Here is a 21,348-nt window from a genome sequence, read left to right on the forward strand (position 1 = left end):
CACTACTATTATACACACTGCTCCTATACACACACTACTATTATACACACTACTGTTATACACACTACTCCTATACACACTACTATTATACACACTACTATTATACACACTACTATTATAAACACTACTATTATACACACTACTCCTATACATACATCTCGTATACACACTACTATTATACACACTACTATTATACACACTACTCCAATACACACTACTATTATACACACTACTCCTATACACACTTCTATTATACACACTACTATTATACACACTGCTCCTATACACGCTACTATTATACACACTACTATTATACACACTACTATTATAAAGACTACTCCTATACACATTACTATTTTACACACTACTATTATACACACTACTCCTATACACACTACTATTTTACACACTACTATTATATACACTACTCCTATACACACACTACTATTATACACACTACTATTATAAAGACTGCTCCTATACACACTACTATTTTACACACTACTATTATACACACTACTCCTATACACACTACTATTTTACACACTACTATTATACACACTACTCCTATACACACTACTATTATACACACTACTATTATACACACTACTATTGTACACACTGCTCCTATACACACTACTATTATACACACTACTATTGTACACACTGCTCCTATACACACTACTATTATACACACACTACTATTATACACACTACTATTATAAAGACTGCTCCTATACACACTACTATTTTACACACTACTATTATACACACTACTCCTATACACACTACTATTATACACACTACTCCTATACACACTACTATTATACACACTACTATTATACACACTACTATTATACACACACTACTATTATACACTACTATTATAAAGACTACTCCTATACACACTATTATACACACTACTATTATACAAACTACTATTATACACACTACTATTCTACACACTACTCCTATACACACAGTACTATCATACACACTACTATTATACACACACTACTATTATACACTACTATTATAAAGACTACTCCTATACACACTATTATACACACTACTATTATACACACTACTATTATACAGACTACTATTATACACACTACTATCGTACACAGTACTATTATACACACTACTGGGTGTGACATGGAATGTTTTGAGCTCACGTGCCGCACTGAACAGGTGGGCTTCATCAGTAGCAAGGAAGAAAGTCTTACCTGATGACATCATCTTTAGCCAGAGGTGGGCAGGAGTGTTCCCCCCACTGTCTGCGCTCCAGCAGCGGCAAAGGAGCAGGATTACTGTGGCAGAACGCCTCAAAGTCGTCGGCCAAATGTTTAGGGAGGATGACCAGGTGAGCTTGCCGGTACCCTGAAACACAGTTCACACACCAAGGGTCATACCCTGAAACACAGTTCACACACCAAGGGTCATACCCTGAAACACAGTTCACACACTAAGGGGCATACCCTGAAACACAGTTCACACACCAAGGGTCATACCCTGAAACACAGTTCACACACCAAGGGTCATACCCTGAAACACAGTTCACACACCAAGGGTCATACCCTGAAACACAGTTCACACACCAAGGGTCATACCCTGAAACACAGTTCACACACAAAGGGTCATACCCTGAAACACAGTTCACACACCAAGGGTCATACCCTGAAACACAGTTCACACACCAAGGGTCATACCCTGAAACAGTTCACACACCAAGGGTCATACCCTGAAACACAGTTCACACACCAAGGGTCATACCCTGAAACACAGTTCACACACCAAGGGTCATACCCTGAAACACAGTTCACACACTAAGGGTCATACCCTGAAACACAGTTCACACACCAAGGGTCATACCCTGAAACACAGTTCACACACAAAGGGTCATACCCTGAAACACAGTTCACACACCAAGGGTCATACCCTGAAACACAGTTCACACACCCAGGGTCATACCCTGAAACACAGTTCACACACCAAGGGTCATACCCTGAAACACAGTTCACACACCAAGGGTCATACCCTGAAACACAGTTCACACACCAAGGGTCATACCCTGAAACACAGTTCACACACCAAGGGTCACACCCTGTAACACAGTTCACACACCAAGGGTCACACCCTGAAACACAGTTCACACACCAAGGGTCATACCCTGAAACACAGTTCACACACCAAGGGTCACACCCAGAAACACAGTTCACACACCAAGGGTCATACCCTGAAACACAGTTCACACACCAAGGGTCATACCCTGAAACACAGTTCACACACCAAGGGTCATACCCTGAAACACAGTTCACACACCAAGGGTCATACCCTGAAACACAGTTCACACACCAAGGGTCATACCCTGAAACACAGTTCACACACCAAGGGTCATACCCTGAAACACAGTTCACACACCAAAGGTCATACCGTGAAACACAGTTCACACAGCAAGGGTCATACCCTGAAACACAGTTCACACACCAAGGGTCATACCCTGAAACACAGTTCACACACCAAGGGTCATACCCTGAAACACAGTTCACACACCAAGGGTCATACCCTGAAACACAGTTCACACACCAAGGGTCATACCCTGAAACACAGTTCACACACCAAGGGTCATATGGGTGGGTTATTATTGACTCATGATGGAACAAGACAGCGCCAAGCTTTTACTTTCATTTATTAAATCCGTAAAGGGAATTCTCAATTGAATTTGCAGCTGATGGAGAGATGCAAAGTAGAGTGAGTAGTCCTGCTGAACAACATCATTAGTAGCTGACCACCTAACACCATCATGTCTGGAACATGGAGGGGGATATCTAGAGGGGAAATGCACTTTTGTTTTTCACAATCCTTATTAAGACATGCATTCCTTTAATGCATTCTAACTAATAAATAAATGTCAGTAAGTCGCTCTATTCTGCATATAAAGTGCTCAAAAACTTTCAAGCCACTCCATTAAGGTTTTATGTACACACTGTAAGTATGTATGTCATGTAGTAACATCATAATAACATGTAATATATACATGATGTACGTATATATGTAGTATCTAGTATCATTCATAATAACATGTAATATATACATGATGTGAGTATATATGTCATGTAGTAACATTCATAATAACATGTAATATATACATGATGTAAGTATATATGTAGTATCTAGTATCATTCATAATAACATGTAATATATACATGATGTGAGTATATATGTCATGTAGTAACATTCATAAATAACATGTAATATATACATGATCTAAGTATATATGTAGTATCTAGTAACATTCATAATAACATGTAATATATACATGATGTAAGTATATATGTAGTATCTACTAACATTCATAATAACATGTAATATATACATGGTGTAAGTATATATGTAATGTAGTAACATTCATAAATAACATGTAATATATACATGATGTAAGTATATATGTAGTATCTACTAACATTCATAATAACTTGTAATATATACATGATGTAAGCATATATGTCATGTAGTAACATTCATAATAACATGTAATATATACATGATGTAAGTATATATGTAGTATCTAGTAACTCCTGGAATTCAGTGCCTCTCCCGAAAACCTCCCAGGACAAATTTTCTGTATTCTACACACCTACATCCAGCTAGTGTCACTCCTACAGAAGATACTCACTCCTACAGAAGATACTCACTCCTGCAGAAGATACTCACTCCTGCAGAAGATACTCACACCTACAGAATACACTCACTCCTGCCGAATATACTCACTCCTACAGAATATACTCACTTATGCAGAATATACACACTCCTGCAGAAGGTACTCACTCCTACAGAATATACTCACTCCTGCAGAAGATACTCCTACAGAAGATACTCACTCCTGCAGAAGATACTCACTCCTACAGAAGATACTCACTCCTACAGAATATACTCACTCCTGCAGAAGATGCTCACGCCTACAGAAGATACTCACTCCTGCAGAATATACTCACTCCTGCAGAAGGTACTCACTCCTACAGAAGGTACTCACTCCTGCAGAAGATACTCACTCCTACAGAATATACTCACTCCTGCAGAAGATACTCACTCCTGCAGAAGATACTCACTCCGACAGAAGATACTCACTCCTGCAGAAGATACTCACTCCTACAGAAGATACTCACTCCTGCAGAAGATACTCACTCCTACAGAATATACTCACTCCTACAGAAGATACTCAATCCTGCAGAAGATACTCACTCCTGCAGAAGATACTCACTCCTACAGAAGATACTCACTCCTACAGAATATACTCACTCCTGCAGAAGATACTCACTCCTGCAGAAGATATTCACTCCTACAGAATTTACTCACTCCTGCGGAAGATACTCACTCCTACAGAATATACTCACTCCTACAGAATATACTCACTCCTGCAGAAGATACTCACTCCTGCAGAAGATACTCACTCCCGCAGAAGGTACTCACTCCTGCAGAATATACTCACTCCTGCAGAAGGTACTCACTCCTGCAGAAGATACTCACTCCTGCAGAAGATACTCACTCCTACAGAAGATACTCACTCCTGCAGAAGATAGTCACTCCTACAGAAGATACTCACTCCTGCAGAAGATACTCACTCCTGCAGAAGATACTCACTCCTACAGAAGATACTCACTCCTGCAGAAGATACTCACTCCTACAGAAGATACTCACTCCTGCAGAAGATACTCACTCCTGCAGAAGATACTCACTCCTACAGAAGATACTCACTCCTGCAGAAGATACTCACTCCTACATAATATACTCACTCCTACAGAATATACTCACTCCTACAGAGTATACTCACTCCTGCAGAAGATACTCACTCCTACAGAATATACTCACTCCTGCAGAAGATACTCACTCCTGCAGAAGATACTCACTCCTACAGAAGATACTCACTCCTACAGAATATACTCACTCCTGCAGAATATACTCACTCCTACAGAATATACTCACTCCTACAGAATATACTCACTCCTGCAAAAGATACTCACTCCTGCAGAATATACTCACTCCTGCAGAAGATACTCACTCCTGCAGAAGATACTCACTCCTACAGAAGATACTCACTCCTACAGAATATACTCACTCCTGCAGAATATACTCACTCCTACAGAATATACTCACTCCTACAGAATATACTCACTTATGCAGAATATACACACTCCTACAGAAGATACTCACTCCTGCAGAAGATACTCACTCCCGCAGAAGGTACTCACTCCCGCAGAAGATACTCACTCCTGCAGAAGATACTCACTCCTACAGAAGGTACTCACTCCTGCAGAATATACTCACTCCTGCAGAAGATACTCACTCCTACAGAAGGTACTCACTCCTGCAGAAGATACTCACTCCTACAGAAGATACTCACTCCTGCAGAAGATACTCACTCCTGCAGAAGATACTCACTCCTGCAGAAGATACTCACTCCTGCAGAAAATACTCACTCCTACAGAATATACTCACTCCTGCAGAATATACTCACTCCTACAGAATATACTCACTCCTACAGAATATACTCACTCCTGCAGAAGATACTCACTCCTGCAGAATATACTCACTCCTGCAGAAGATACTCACTCCTACAGAAGATACTCACTCCTACAGAATATACTCACTCCTGCAGAATATACTCACTCCTACAGAATATACTCACTCCTACAGAATATAGTCACTTATGCAGAATATACACACTCCTGCAGAAGATACTCACTCCTGCAGAAGATACTCACTCCTGCAGAAGATACTCACTCCTGCAGAAGATACTCACTCCCGCAGAAGATACTCACTCCTGCAGAAGATACTCACTCCTACAGAAGGTACTCACTCCTACAGAATATACTCACTCCTGCAGCAGATACTCACTCCTACAGAAGGTACTCACTCCTACAGAAGATACTCACTCCTACAGAAGATACTCACTCCTGCAGAAGGTACTCACTCCTGCAGAAGATACTCACTCCTACAGAATATACTCACTCCTGCAAAAGATACTCACTCCTACAGAAGATACTCACTCCTGCAGAATATACTCACTCCTGCAGAAGATACTCATTCCTGCAGAAGATACTCACTCCTACAGAAGATACTCGCTCCTACAGAAGATACTCACTCCTGCAGAAGATACTCACTCCTGCAGAATATACTCACTCCTACAGAAGATACTCACTCCTGCAGAAGATACTCACTCCTACAGAAGATACTCACTCCTACAGAAGATACTCACTCCTGCAGAAGATACTCACTCCTGCAGAAGATACTCACTCCTACAGAATATACTCACTCCTGCAGAATATACTCACTCCTGCAGAAGATACTCACTCCTACAGAAGATACTCATTCCTGCAGAAGATACTCACTCCTACAGAAGATACTCACTCCTGCAGAAGATACTCACTCCTACAGAAGATACTCACTCAAACAGAATATACTCACTCCTACAGAATATACTCACTCCTGCAGAAGATACTCACTCCTGCAGAATATACTCACTCCTGCAGAAGATACCCACTCCTGCAGAAGATACTCACTCCTGCAGAAGATACTCACTGCTGCAGAAGATACTCACTCCTACAGAAGATACTCATTCCTGCAGAAGATACTCACTCCTACAGAAGATACTCACTCCTGCAGAAGATACTCACTCCTACAGAAGATACTCACTCAAACAGAATATACTCACTCCTACAGAATATACTCACTCCTGCAGAAGATACTCACTCCTGCAGAATATACTCACTCCTACAGAATATACTCACTCCTGCAGAATATACTCACTCCTGCAGAAGATACTCACTCCTGCAGAAGATACCCACTCCTGCAGAAGATACTCACTCCTGCAGAAGATACTCACTGCTGCAGAAAATACTCACTGCTGCAGAAGATACTCACTCCTGCAGAAGATACTCACTCCTGCAGAAGATACTCACTCCTGCAGAAGATACTCACTCCCGCAGAAGATACTCACTCCTGCAGAAGATACTCACTCCCGCAGAAGATACTCACTCCCGCAGAAGGTACTCACTCCTGCAGAATATACTCACTCCTGCAGAAGGTACTCACTCCTACAGAAGATACTCACTCCTACAGAAGATACTCACTCCTGCAGAAGATACTCACTCCTGCAGAAGATACTCACTCCTGCAGAAGATACTCACTCCTGCAGAATATACTCACTCCTGCAGAAGGTACTCACTCCTAGAGAAGGTACTCACTCCTGCAGAAGATACTCACTCCTACAGAAGATACTCACTCCTGCAGAAGATACTCACTCCTGCAGAAGATACTCACTCCTGCAGAAGATACTCACTCCTACAGAAGATACTCACTCCTGCAGAAGATACTCACTCCTACAGAATATACTCACTCCTACAGAAGATACTCACTCCTGCAGAAGATACTCACTCCTGCAGAAGATACTCACTCCTGCAGAAGATACTCACTCCTACAGAAGATACTCACTCCTACAGAATATACTCACTCCTGCAGAAGATACTCACTCCTGCAGAAGATACTCACTCCTGCAGAAGATGTTCACTCCTGCAGAAGATACTCACTCCTGCAGAAGATACTCACTCCTGCAGAAGATACTCACTCCTGCAGAAGATACTCACTCCTACAGAAGATACTCACTCCTGCAGAAGATACTCACTCCTACAGAATATACTCACTCTTACAGAATATACTCACTCCTACAGAAGATACTCACTCCTGCAGAAGATACTCACTCCTACAGAATATACTCACTCCTGCAGAATATACTCACTCCTGCAGAAGATACTCACTCCTGCAGAAGATACTCACTCCTACAGAAGATACTCACTCCTACAGAAGATACTCACTCCTACAGAAGATACTCACACCTACAGAATATACTCACTCCTGCAGAAGATACTCACTCCTACAGAATATACTCACTCCTGCAGAAGATACTCACTCCTACAGAAGGTACTCACTCCTGCAGAAGATACTCACTCCTGCAGAAGATACTCACTCCTGCAGAAGATACTCACTCATACAGAATATACTCACTCCTACAGAATATACTCACTCCTGCAGAATATACTCACTCCTACAGAATATACTCACTCCTACAGAATATACTCACTTATGCAGAATATACACACTCCTACAGAAGATACTCACTCCTGCAGAAGATACTCACTCCTGCAGAAGATACTCACTCCTGCAGAAGATACTCACTCCCGCAGAAGATACTCACTCCTGCAGAAGATACTCACTCCTGCAGAAGATACTCACTCCTGCAGAAGATACTCACTCCTACAGAAGGTACTCACTCCTACAGAAGATACTCACTCCTACAGAAGATACTCACTCCTGCAGAAGATACTCACTCCTGCAGAAGGTACTCACTCCTGCAGAAGATACTCACTCCTACAGAAGATACTCACTCCTGCAGAAGATACTCACTCCTGCAGAAGATACTCACTCCTACAGAATATACTCACTCCTGCAAAAGATACTCACTCCTACAGAAGATACTCACTCCTGCAGAATATACTCACTCCTACAGAAGATACGCATTCCTGCAGAAGATACTCACTCCTAGAGAAGATACTCACTCCTACAGAAGATACTCACTCCTGCAGAATATACTCACTCCTACAGAAGATACTCACTCCTGCAGAAGATACTCACTCCTACAGAAATTACTCACTCCTGCAGAAGATACTCACTCCTACAGAATATACTCACTCCTACAGAATATACTCACTCCTACAGAAGATACTCACTCCTACAGAAGGTACTCACTCCTGCAGAAGATACTCACTCCTACAGAAGGTACTCACTCCTGCAGAAGATACTCCTGCAGAAGATACTCATTCCCGCAGAAGATACTCACTCCTGCAGAAGATACTCACTCCTGCAGAAGATACTCACTCCTGCAGAAGATACTCACTCCTACAAAAGATACTCACTCCTGCAGAAGATACTCACTCCTACAGAAGATACTCACTCCTGCAGAAGATACTCACTCCTACAGAATATACTCACTCCTACAGAATATACTCACTCCTGCAGAAGATACTCACTCCTACAGAAGGCACTCACTCCTGCAGAAGATACTCCTGCAGAAGATACTCACTCCTGCAGAAGATACTCACTCATACAGAAGATACTCACTCCTACAGAATATACTCACTCCTGCAGTAGATACTAACTCCTACAGAAGATACTCACTCCTACAGAAGATACTCACTCCTACAGAATATACTCACTCCTACAGAATATACTCACTCCTACAGAAGATACTCACTCCTACAGAATATACTCACTCCTGCAGAAGATACTCACTCCTACAGAAGGTACTCACTCCTGCAGAAGATACTCCTGCAGAAGATACTCATTCCCGCAGAAGATACTCACTCCTGCAGAAGATACTCACTCCTGCAGAAGATACTCACTCCTACAAAAGATACTCACTCCTGCAGAAGATACTCACTCCTACAGAAGATACTCACTCCTGCAGAAGATACTCACTCCTACAGAATATACTCACTCCTACAGAATATACTCACTCCTGCAGAAGATACTCACTCCTACAGAAGGCACTCACTCCTGCAGAAGATACTCCTGCAGAAGATACTCACTCCTGCAGAAGATACTCACTCATACAGAAGATACTCACTCCTACAGAATATACTCACTCCTGCAGTAGATACTAACTCCTACAGAAGATACTCACTCCTACAGAAGATACTCACTCCTACAGAATATACTCACTCCTGCAGAAGATACTCACTCCTACAGAAGGTACTCACTCCTGCAGAAGATACTCACTCCTGCAGAAGATACTCAATCATACAGAATATACTCACTCCTACAGAATATACTCACTCCTGCAGAATATACTCACTCCTACAGAATATACTCACTCCTACAGAATATACGCACTCATGCAGAATATACACACTCCTACAGAAGATACTCACTCCTGCAGAAGATACTCACTCCCGCAGAAGATACTCACTCCTACAGAATATACTCACTCCTACAGAATATACTCACTCCTGCAGAAGATACTCACTCCTACAGAAGGTACTCACTCCTGCAGAAGATACTCACTCCTGCAGAAGGTACTCACTCCTGCAGAAGATACTCACTCCTACAGAATATACTCACTCCTGCAGAAGATACTCACTCCTGCAGAAGATACTCACTCCTACAGAATATACTCACTCCTGCAAAAGATACTCACTCCTACAGAAGATACTCACTCCTGCAGAATATACTCACTCCTACAGAAGATACGCATTCCTGCAGAAGATACTCACTCCTAGAGAAGATACTCACTCCTACAGAAGATACTCACTCCTGCAGAATATACTCACTCCTACAGAAGATACTCACTCCTACAGAAGATACTCACTCCTGCAGAAGATACTCACTCCTACAGAATATACTCACTCCTACAGAATATACTCACTCCTACAGAATATACTCACTCCTGCAGAAGATACTCACTCCTACAGAATATACTGACTCCTGCAGAAGATACTCACTCCTGCAGAAGATACTCACTCCTGCAGAAGATACTCACTCCTACAGAAGATATTCACTCCTGCAGAAGATACTCACTCCTACAGAATATACTCACTCCTACAGAATATACTCACTCCTACAGAAGATACTCACTCCTGCAGAAGATACTCACTCCTGCAGAAGATACTCACTCCTACAGAATATACTCACTCCTACAGAATATACTCACTGCTGCAGAAGATACTCACTCCTGCAGAATATACTCACTCCTGCAGAATATACTCACTCCTGCAGAAGATACTCACTCCTGCAGAAGATACTCACTCCTACAGAAGATACTCACTCCTGCAGAAGATACTCACTCCTGCAGAAGATACTCACTCCTACAGAAGATACTCACTCCTGCAGAAGATACTCACTCCTACAGAAGATACTCACTCCTGCAGAAGATACTCACTCCTGCAGAAGATACTCACTCCTGAAGAATATACTCACTCCTGCAGAAGATACTCACTCCTGCAGAAGATACTCACTCCTGCAGAAGATACTCACTCCTGAAGAATATACTCACTCCTGCAGAAGATACTCACTCCTGCAGAAGATACTCACTCCTGCAGAAGATACTCACTCCTGCAGAATATACTCACTCCTGCAGAAGATACTCACTCCTGCAGAAGATACTCACTCCTGCAGAAGATACTCACTCCTACAGAAGATACTCACTCCTACAGAAGATACTCACTCCTGCAGAAGATACGCACTCCTGCAGAAGATACTCACTCCTACAGAAGATACTCACTCCTGCAGAAGATACTCACTCCTACAGAAGATACTCACTCCTGCAGAAGATACTCACTCCTGCAGAAGATACTCACTCCTGAAGAAGATACTCACTCCTGCAGAAGATACGCACTCCTGCAGAAGATACTCACTCCTACAGAAGATACTCACTCCTGCAGAAGATACTCACTCCTACAGAAGATACTCACTCCTGCAGAAGATACTCACTCCATCAGAAGATACTCACTCCTGCAGAAGATACTCACTCCTGCAGAAGATACTCACTCCTGCAGAAGATACTCACTCCTGCAGAAGATACTCACTCCTGCAGAAGATACTCACTCCTGCTGTGTTTTACCTTTGCTGCAGTTACTGCTGAAGTATCTCAGGCCAAGACTTGCTCCTTTGACAGCAGCCAGCATGATTCACTGTTACACAAGAAGACAATCATTTTGAATCCAGAAGATACTAACTCATGCAGAAGATTCTCACTCTTGCAGAAGATGCTAATTTGTGCAGAAGATACTCACTCATGTAGAAGAAGGAAAAAACGGTGCCTTGTGACAGAATTAAATTCAAATGTATTGTAAAAAGTATTTTTGGGCCCCTCCCACCTCCAAAGACATGCACCTGGGGATAGGTTGTTTGGCAACACTAAATGGTCCCTAGTGTGTGAATGTGAGTGTGAATGTTGTCTGTCTATCTGTGTTGGCCCTGCGATGACGGGGTGACTTGTCCAGGGTGTATGTCGCCTTCTGCCCAAATGCAACTGAGATAGGCTCCAGCCACGCTGCCCATCAATAAACAACTTAGGATGTGATTCCTAGAACAAATGCATTGCCTTTAAAAGGTGTTCCTACTGCGTCACCCTCACTATATTCTACACACCTACATCCAGCTAGTGTCACACCTGGCTTGACTATATTCTACACACCTACATCCAGCAGGTGTCACACCTGGCTTGACTATATTCTACACACCTACATCCAGCAGGTGTCACACCTGGCTTGACTATATTCTACACACCTACATCCAGCTAGTGTCACACCTGGCTTGACTATATTCTACACACCTACATCCAGCAGGTGTCACACCTGGCTTGACTATATTCTACACACCTACATCCAGCAGGTGTCACACCTGGCTTGACTATATTCTACACACCTACATCCAGCTAGTGTCACACCTGGCTTGACTATATTCTACACACCTACATCCAGCTAGTGTCACACCTGGCTTGACTATATTCTACACACCTACATCCAGCTAGTGTCACACCTGGCTTGACTATATTCTACACACCTACATCCAGCTAGTGTCACACCTGGCTTGACTATATTCTACACACCTACATCCAGCTAGTGTCACACCTGGCTTGACTATATTCTACACACCTACATCCAGCTAGTGTCACACCTGGCTTGACTATATTCTACACACCTACATCCAGCTAGTGTCACACCTGGCTTGACTATATTCTACACACCTACATCCAGCTAGTGTCACACCTGGCTTGACTATATTCTACACACCTACATCCAGCTAGTGTCACACCTGGCTTGACTATATTCTACACACCTACATCCAGCAGGTGTCACACCTGGCTTGACTATATTCTACACACCTACATCCAGCTAGTGTCACACCTGGCTTGACTATATTCTACACACCTACATCCAGCTAGTGTCACACCTGGCTTGACTATATTCTACACACCTACATACAGCAGGTGTCACACCTGCCTTGACTATATTCTACACACCTACATCCAGCAGGTGTCACACCTGGCTTGACTATATTCTACACACCTACATCCAGCTAGTGTCACACCTGGCTTGACTATATTCTACACACCTACATCCAGCTAGTGTCACACCTGGCTTGACTATATTCTACACACCTACATCCAGCTAGTGTCACACCTGGCTTGACTATATTCTACACACCTACATCCAGCTAGTGTCACACCTGGCTTGACTATATTCTACACACCTACATCCAGCTAGTGTCACACCTGGCTTGACTATATTCTACACACCTACATCCAGCTAGTGTCACACCTGGCTTGACTATATTCTACACACCTACATCCAGCTAGTGTCACACCTGGCTTGACTATATTCTACACACCTACATCCAGCAGGTGTCACACCTGGCTTGACTATATTCTACACACCTACATCCAGCAGGTGTCACACCTGGCTTGACTATATTCTACACACCTACATCCAGCAGGTGTCACACCTGGCTTGACTATATTCTACACACCTACATCCAGCTAGTGTCACACCTGCCTTGACTATATTCTACACACCTATATCCAGCTAGTGTCACACCTGGCTTGACTATATTCTACACACCTACATCCAGCTAGTGTCACACCTGGCTTGACTATATTCTACACACCTACATCCAGCTAGTGTCACACCTGGCTTGACTATATTCTACACACCTAGATCCAGCTAGTGTCACACCTGGCTTGACTATATTCTACACACCTACATCCAGCTAGTGTCACACCTGGCTTGACTATATTCTACACACCTACATCCAGCTAGTGTCACACCTGGCTTGACTATATTCTACACACCTACATCCAGCTAGTGTCACACCTGGCTTGACTATATTCTACACACCTACATCCAGCTAGTGTCACACCTGGCTTGACTATATTCTACACACCTACATCCAGCTAGTGTCACACCTGCCTTGACTATATTCTACACACCTACATCCAGCTAGTGTCACACCTGGCTTGACTATATTCTACACACCTACATCCAGCTAGTGTCACACCTGGCTTGACTATATTCTACACACCTACATCCAGCAGGTGTCACACCTGGCTTGACTATATTCTACACACCTACATCCAGCTAGTGTCACACCTGGCTTGACTATATTCTACACACCTACATCCAGCTAGTGTCACACCTGGCTTGACTATATTCTACACACCTACATCCAGCTAGTGTCACACCTGCCTTGACTATATTCTACACACCTACATCCAGCTAGTGTCACACCTGCCTTGACTATATTCTACACACCTACATCCAGCTAGTGTCACACCTGCCTTGACTATATTCTACACACCTACATCCAGCTAGTGTCACACCTGGCTTGACTATATTCTACACACCTACATCCAGCTAGTGTCACACCTGGCTTGACTATATTCTACACACCTATATCCAGCTAGTGTCACACCTGGCTTGACTATATTCTACACACCTACATCCAGCTAGTGTCACACCTGGCTTGACTATATTCTACACACCTACATCCAGCTAGTGTCACACCTGCCTTGACTATATTCTACACACCTACATCCAGCTAGTGTCACACCTGGCTTGACTATATTCTACACACCTACATCCAGCTAGTGTCACACCTGGCTTGACTATATTCTACACACCTACATCCAGCTAGTGTCACACCTGGCTTGACTATATTCTACACACCTACATCCAGCAGGTGTCACACCTGGCTTGACTATATTCTACACACCTACATCCAGCTAGTGTCACACCTGGCTTGACTATATTCTACACACCTACATCCAGCTAGTGTCACACCTGGCTTGACTATATTCTACACACCTACATCCAGCTAGTGTCACACCTGGCTTGACTATATTCTACACACCTACATCCAGCTAGTGTCACACCTGGCTTGACTATATTCTACACACCTACATCCAGCAGGTGTCACACCTGGCTTGACTATATTCTACACACCTACATCCAGCTAGTGTCCCACCTGGCTTGACTATATTCTACACACCTACATCCAGCTAGTGTCACACCTGGCTTGACTATATTCTACACACCTACATCCAGCTAGTGTCACACCTGCCTTGACTATATTCTACACACCTACATCCAGCTAGTGTCACACCTGGCTTGACTATATTCTACACACCTACATCCAGCTAGTGTCACACCTGGCTTGACTATATTCTACACACCTACATCCAGCTAGTGTCACACCTGGCTTGACTATATTCTACACACCTATATCCAGCTAGTGTCACACCTGCCTTGACTATATTCTACACACCTACATCCAGCTAGTGTCACACCTGCCTTGACTATATTCTACACACCTACATCCAGCTAGTGTCACACCTGGCTTGACTATATTCTACACACCTACATCCAGCTAGTGTCACACCTGGCTTGACTATATTCTACACACCTACATCCAGCTAGTGTCACACCTGGCTTGACTATATTCTACACACCTACATCCAGCTAGTGTCACACCTGGCTTGACTATATTCTACACACCTACATCCAGCTAGTGTCACACCTGGCTTGACTATATTCTACACACCTACATCCAGCAGGTGTCACACCTGGCTTGACTATATTCTACACACCTACATCCAGCTAGTGTCCCACCTGGCTTGACTATATTCTACACACCTACATCCAGCTAGTGTCACACCTGGCTTGACTATATTCTACACACCTACATCCAGCTAGTGTCACACCTGCCTTGACTATATTCTACACACCTACATCCAGCTAGTGTCACACCTGGCTTGACTATATTCTACACACCTACATCCAGCTAGTGTCACACCTGGCTTGACTATATTCTACACACCTACATCCAGCTAGTGTCACACCTGGCTTGACTATATTCTACACACCTATATCCAGCTAGTGTCACACCTGCCTTGACTATATTCTACACACCTACATCCAGCTAGTGTCACACCTGCCTTGACTATATTCTACACACCTACATCCAGCTAGTGTCACACCTGGCTTGACTATATTCTACACACCTACATCCAGCTAGTGTCACACCTGGCTTGACTATATTCTACACACCTATATCCAGCTAGTGTCACACCTGGCTTGACTATATTCTACACACCTACATCCAGCTAGTGTCACACCTGGCTTGACTATATTCTACACACCTACATCCAGCTAGTGTCACACCTGCCTTGACTATATTCTACACACCTACATCCAGCTAGTGTCACACCTGGCTTGACTATATTCTACACACCTACATCCAGCTAGTGTCACACCTGGCTTGACTATATTCTACACACCTACATCCAGCTAGTGTCACACCTGCCTTGACTATATTCTACACACCTACATCCAGCTAGTGTCACACCTGGCTTGACTATATTCTACACACCTACATCCAGCAGGTGTCACACCTGGCTTGACTATATTCTACACACCTACATCCAGCTAGTGTCACACCTGGCTTGACTATATTCTACACACCTACATCCAGCTAGTGTCACACCTGGCTTGACTATATTCTACACACCTACATCCAGCTAGTGTCACACCTGCCTTGACTATATTCTACACACCTACATCCAGCTAGTGTCACACCTGGCTTGACTATATTCTACACACCTACATCCAGCTAGTGTCACACCTGGCTTGACTATATTCTACACACCTACATCCAGCTAGTGTCACACCTGGCTTGACTATATTCTACACACCTACATCCAGCAGGTGTCACACCTGGCTTGACTATATTCTACACACCTACATCCAGCTAGTGTCACACCTGGCTTGACTATATTCTACACACCTACATCCAGCTAGTGTCACACCTGGCTTGACTATATTCTACACACCTACATCCAGCTAGTGTCACACCTGGCTTGACTATATTCTACACACCTACATCCAGCAGGTGTCACACCTGGCTTGACTATATTCTACACACCTACATCCAGCTAGTGTCCCACCTGGCTTGACTATATTCTACACACCTACATCCAGCTAGTGTCACACCTGGCTTGACTATATTCTACACACCTACATCCAGCTAGTGTCACACCTGCCTTGACTATATTCTACACACCTACATCCAGCTAGTGTCACACCTGGCTTGACTATATTCTACACACCTACATCCAGCAGGTGTCACACCTGGCTTGACTATATTCTACACACCTACATCCAGCTAGTGTCACACCTGGCTTGACTATATTCTACACACCTACATCCAGCAGGTGTCACACCTGCCTTGACTATATTCTACACACCTACATCCAGCAGGTGTCACACCTGGCTTGACTATATTCTACACACCTACATCCAGCTAGTGTCACACCTGGCTTGACTATATTCTACACACCTACATCCAGCAGGTGTCACACCTGGCTTGACTATATTCTACACACCTACATCCAGCTAGTGTCACACCTGGCTTGACTATATTCTACACACCTACATCCAGCTAGTGTCACACCTGGCTTGACTATATTCTACACACCTACATCCAGCTAGTGTCACACCTGGCTTGACTATATTCTACACACCTACATCCAGCTAGTGTCACACCTGGCTTGACTATATTCTACACACCTACATCCAGCTAGTGTCACACCTGGCTTGACTATATTCTACACACCTACATCCAGCAGGTGTCACACCTGGCTTGACTATATTCTACACACCTACATCCAGCTAGTGTCACACCTGGCTTGACTATATTCTACACACCTACATCCAGCAGGTGTCACACCTGGCTTGACTATATTCTACACACCTACATCCAGCTAGTGTCACACCTGGCTTGACTATATTCTACACACCTACATCCAGCAGGTGTCACACCTGGCTTGACTATATTCTACACACCTACATCCAGCTAGTGTCACACCTGGCTTGACTATATTCTACACACCTACATCCAGCTAGTGTCACACCTGGCTTGACTATATTCTACACACCTACATCCAGCTAGTGTCACACCTGGCTTGACTATATTCTACACACCTACATCCAGCTAGTGTCACACCTGGCTTGACTATATTCTACACACCTACATCCAGCTAGTGTCACACCTGGCTTGACTATATTCTACACACCTACATCCAGCTAGTGTCACACCTGCCTTGACTATATTCTACACACCAACAAACATGAAGAAACAGGTAGTGTCACACCTGGCGTGTCATTACACCAAGATACTTAAAGGGACACGCGGTAGAAAATGGATGGAAGGACGGACTTACTGGAATATGTGAGCAAAGTTACAGGACCCGGAAAATACGTCAGACTGTTTTCTTCTTCTCGGTGATTTAAAGGCGGTTGCAAACTAGGTTAGTACAACAGCGCCATCCCCCGGAAGTCAATGATTTTCGTTTTTCTTTTTTATATATATAAACTTGGACAAACTTTATTAATCTATAAGGAAATTATTATTATTTTTCTAAAGCCCAAGTGTCACCCTGTGCTATATTCTACATCATTCTACATCACCCTCACATCAACCTATCACTCCATTTCCCCCCTTGTGGTGAAAATGTAACATTGCCAAGGTGACTCCTTGCCACTGTTACATTTTCATCTTTATTTACTTTGACCGAATCTACGTGTGATATTTCGCTCTACTTTAACTCACAATCTTGCTTTATGTCACTTCCTTTCGAACAATTACTTTAAAGTTCATTGCTGCTTCTTTATCTTTTTTTAAATGTTTTTTTTTTTATTTTTAGGAATTTTATAAACCTTTATTTATATCTTCTTCTTCGTTACGTTCTTACGTGGGTTTGGTCTGCGTCCTCTTGGACGTGATGACGTCACCACGCGTGATGACGTCATCAGGTGCAGGCGTCGCCAGCACCACGTGCTCGTGTTGTGGCGGTGGAGGTAAATTGTTGCACTTTTCTCTCTGACAGTTCATTTTAATCATGATGTGGACTTATTATTACAGTTTATGTGGACTTATTATTACAGTTTATTATTACAGTTTATGTGGACTTATCATTACAGTTTGTATAGACTTATTATTCCAGTTGAGAGACTTAAAGTTCCCGTCGAGCATAGTTCCTGCAAAGCAAGCTACAGTATATTTCTACCTTGTCAAACTGACATATTTATTACACTAAGCTGGAAGTAAATAACACAATACAGATACACAACGGTGTTATATTTTTTTTTAAAAGGTACCGAATTTGACAATAAAAGTCCGACTTTAGTCCACAGTGTCACATAAAGAATACATGTCACAAACATCTAACATTTAGCATTAGCCTGTTAGCATTAGCTTGAGTTGTCTACGGTTGAGGCTAATTTTTTAATTAATTAATTGATTGATTGATTGATACTTTAATTATTAGATTGCACAGTACAGTACATATTATTAGTAGATTGCACAGTACAGTACATATTCCCTACAATTGACCACTAAATGGTAACACCACAATAAGTTTTTCAACTTGTTTAAGTCGGGGTCCACGTTAATCAATTCCTGGTAAATATTTACTACACACATTGTTACCAAAAGGGACAAGCGGTAGAAATGGATGGATTGTTACACACATTGCGTGTAATGTTTGTCCCTGTAATGTTACATATTAATATTGTAGAATTTAGCACAATCTGTCATTGTTGTTGTTGTCCAGGCTTCACATGGACCAAGTCTTTGAGTTTTTTTAAATCTTATTTATTATACTTATTTATTTATTTTTTTTTAAATGTTGTAAACTTTTATTTATAAACTGCAACATTTACAAACAACCAAGAAATAAAAAATAAGTACAAAAACAGTACAAATCAGCGCCAGGGAGTCCAAGTCTATGAGTTTTTTAAAAAAAATTTATTTGAAATGAACTTTTTATAGCAGGCAATGAGTGCTTTTGCATAATAAGATGATAATAATTTGAATCATTAATAATTGTAAAGTAATTAAATTTTATAACAGTGATTATGCTATTATAATTTGTATTTTATTTTATAAACCTGTATTTATAATTTTCAACATCTACAAATAGTTGATAAAAATAATATTTCCAAAGTTAGTACAAAAAAAGTACAAAACAGCACCAGGGGGTTGTAAATTCAAAGTAACTAAAATAGAATGCAATATACATATATATATACCGGTAACAGTTGGAGATGCCACCTCAGTAGAAGCATTTAAGTCTCACCTTAAAACTCATTTGTATTTAAATAGACTCCCTTTTTAGACCAGTTGATCTGCCGTTTCTTTTCTTTTTCTTCTATGTCCCACTCTCCCTTGTGGAGGGGGTCCGGTCCGATCCGGTGGCCATGTACTGCTTGCCTGTGTATCGGCTGGGGACATCTCTGCACTGCTGATCCGCCTCCGCTTGGGATGGTTTCTTGCTGGCTCCGCTGTGAACGGGACTCTCGCTGCTGTGTTGGATCCATTATAGATTGAACTTTCACAGTATCATGTTAGACCCGCTCGACATCCATTGCTTTCGACATCCATTGCTTTCCTCCTCTCCAAGGTTCTCATAGTCATCATTGTCACCGACGTCCCACTGGGTCATTATTGTCACCGATGTCCCACTGGGTGTGAGTTTTCCTTGCCCTTATGTGGGCCTACCGAGGATGTCGTAGTGGTTTGTGCAGCCCTTACAGACACTAGTGATTTAGGGCTATATAAGTAAACATTGATTGATATATATATATATATATATATATATATATATATATATATATAATAAACAAAGAGCAAAGCCATAGGCTCACTCAATTTCAGTAAATAATTTACATTTGGAACACAGCATCATCGTTTTCACAGCTTTTTGCTTGTTAGAGGTCGAGAGTGTCCAAAACAGCTGGTAAAAGTCTTCATGAGTTGTCTTTTATTTTGTAGTGTGGTAAAAGTCTTCATGAGTTGTCTTTTATTTTGTAGTGTGGTAAAAGTCTTCATGAGTTGTCTTTTATTTTGTAGTGTGGTAAAAGTCTTCATGAGTTGTCTTTTATTTTGTAGTGTGGTAAAAGTCTTCATGAGTTGTCTTTTATTTTGTAGTGTGGTGAAAGTCTTCATGAGTTGTCTTTTATTTTGTAGTGTGGTGAAAGTCTTCATGAGTTGTCTTTTATTTTGTAGTGTGGTAAAAGTCTTCATGAGTTGTCTTTTATTTTGTAGTGTGGTAAAAGTCTTCATGAGTTGTCTTTTATTTTGTAGTGTGGTATAAGTCTTCATGAGTTGTCTTTTATTTTGTAGTGTGGAGATGACGTCATCCTCAGCATTTGTCCACTTCCTTGATGTCTTTGATAA

The 21,348-nt window shown here is 42.3% G+C and overlaps 1 protein-coding gene across 1 annotated transcript in view; it reads right to left on the minus strand.

The window, feature by feature from the left end:
• Positions 1 to 18,375, minus strand: part of LOC133542212 (D-glutamate cyclase, mitochondrial-like) — a 107,051-nt gene extending 88,676 nt beyond the window's left edge. Inside the window, exons 1-3 of the mRNA XM_061886108.1 lie at positions 18,332 to 18,375; positions 11,675 to 11,744; positions 1,230 to 1,383 (exon numbers count right to left, since the gene is read on the minus strand). Of these exons, the coding sequence (XP_061742092.1) occupies positions 1,230 to 1,383; positions 11,675 to 11,738 (218 nt within the window). The 5' untranslated portion in view covers positions 11,739 to 11,744; positions 18,332 to 18,375. The remainder of the gene's footprint in view (positions 1 to 1,229; positions 1,384 to 11,674; positions 11,745 to 18,331) is intronic.
• Positions 18,376 to 21,348: the final 2,973 nt, after the last annotated feature.

This window comes from Nerophis ophidion, linkage group LG24 (assembly GCF_033978795.1).
Source record: "Nerophis ophidion isolate RoL-2023_Sa linkage group LG24, RoL_Noph_v1.0, whole genome shotgun sequence".
Classification (NCBI taxonomy): domain Eukaryota; kingdom Metazoa; phylum Chordata; class Actinopteri; order Syngnathiformes; family Syngnathidae; genus Nerophis; species Nerophis ophidion.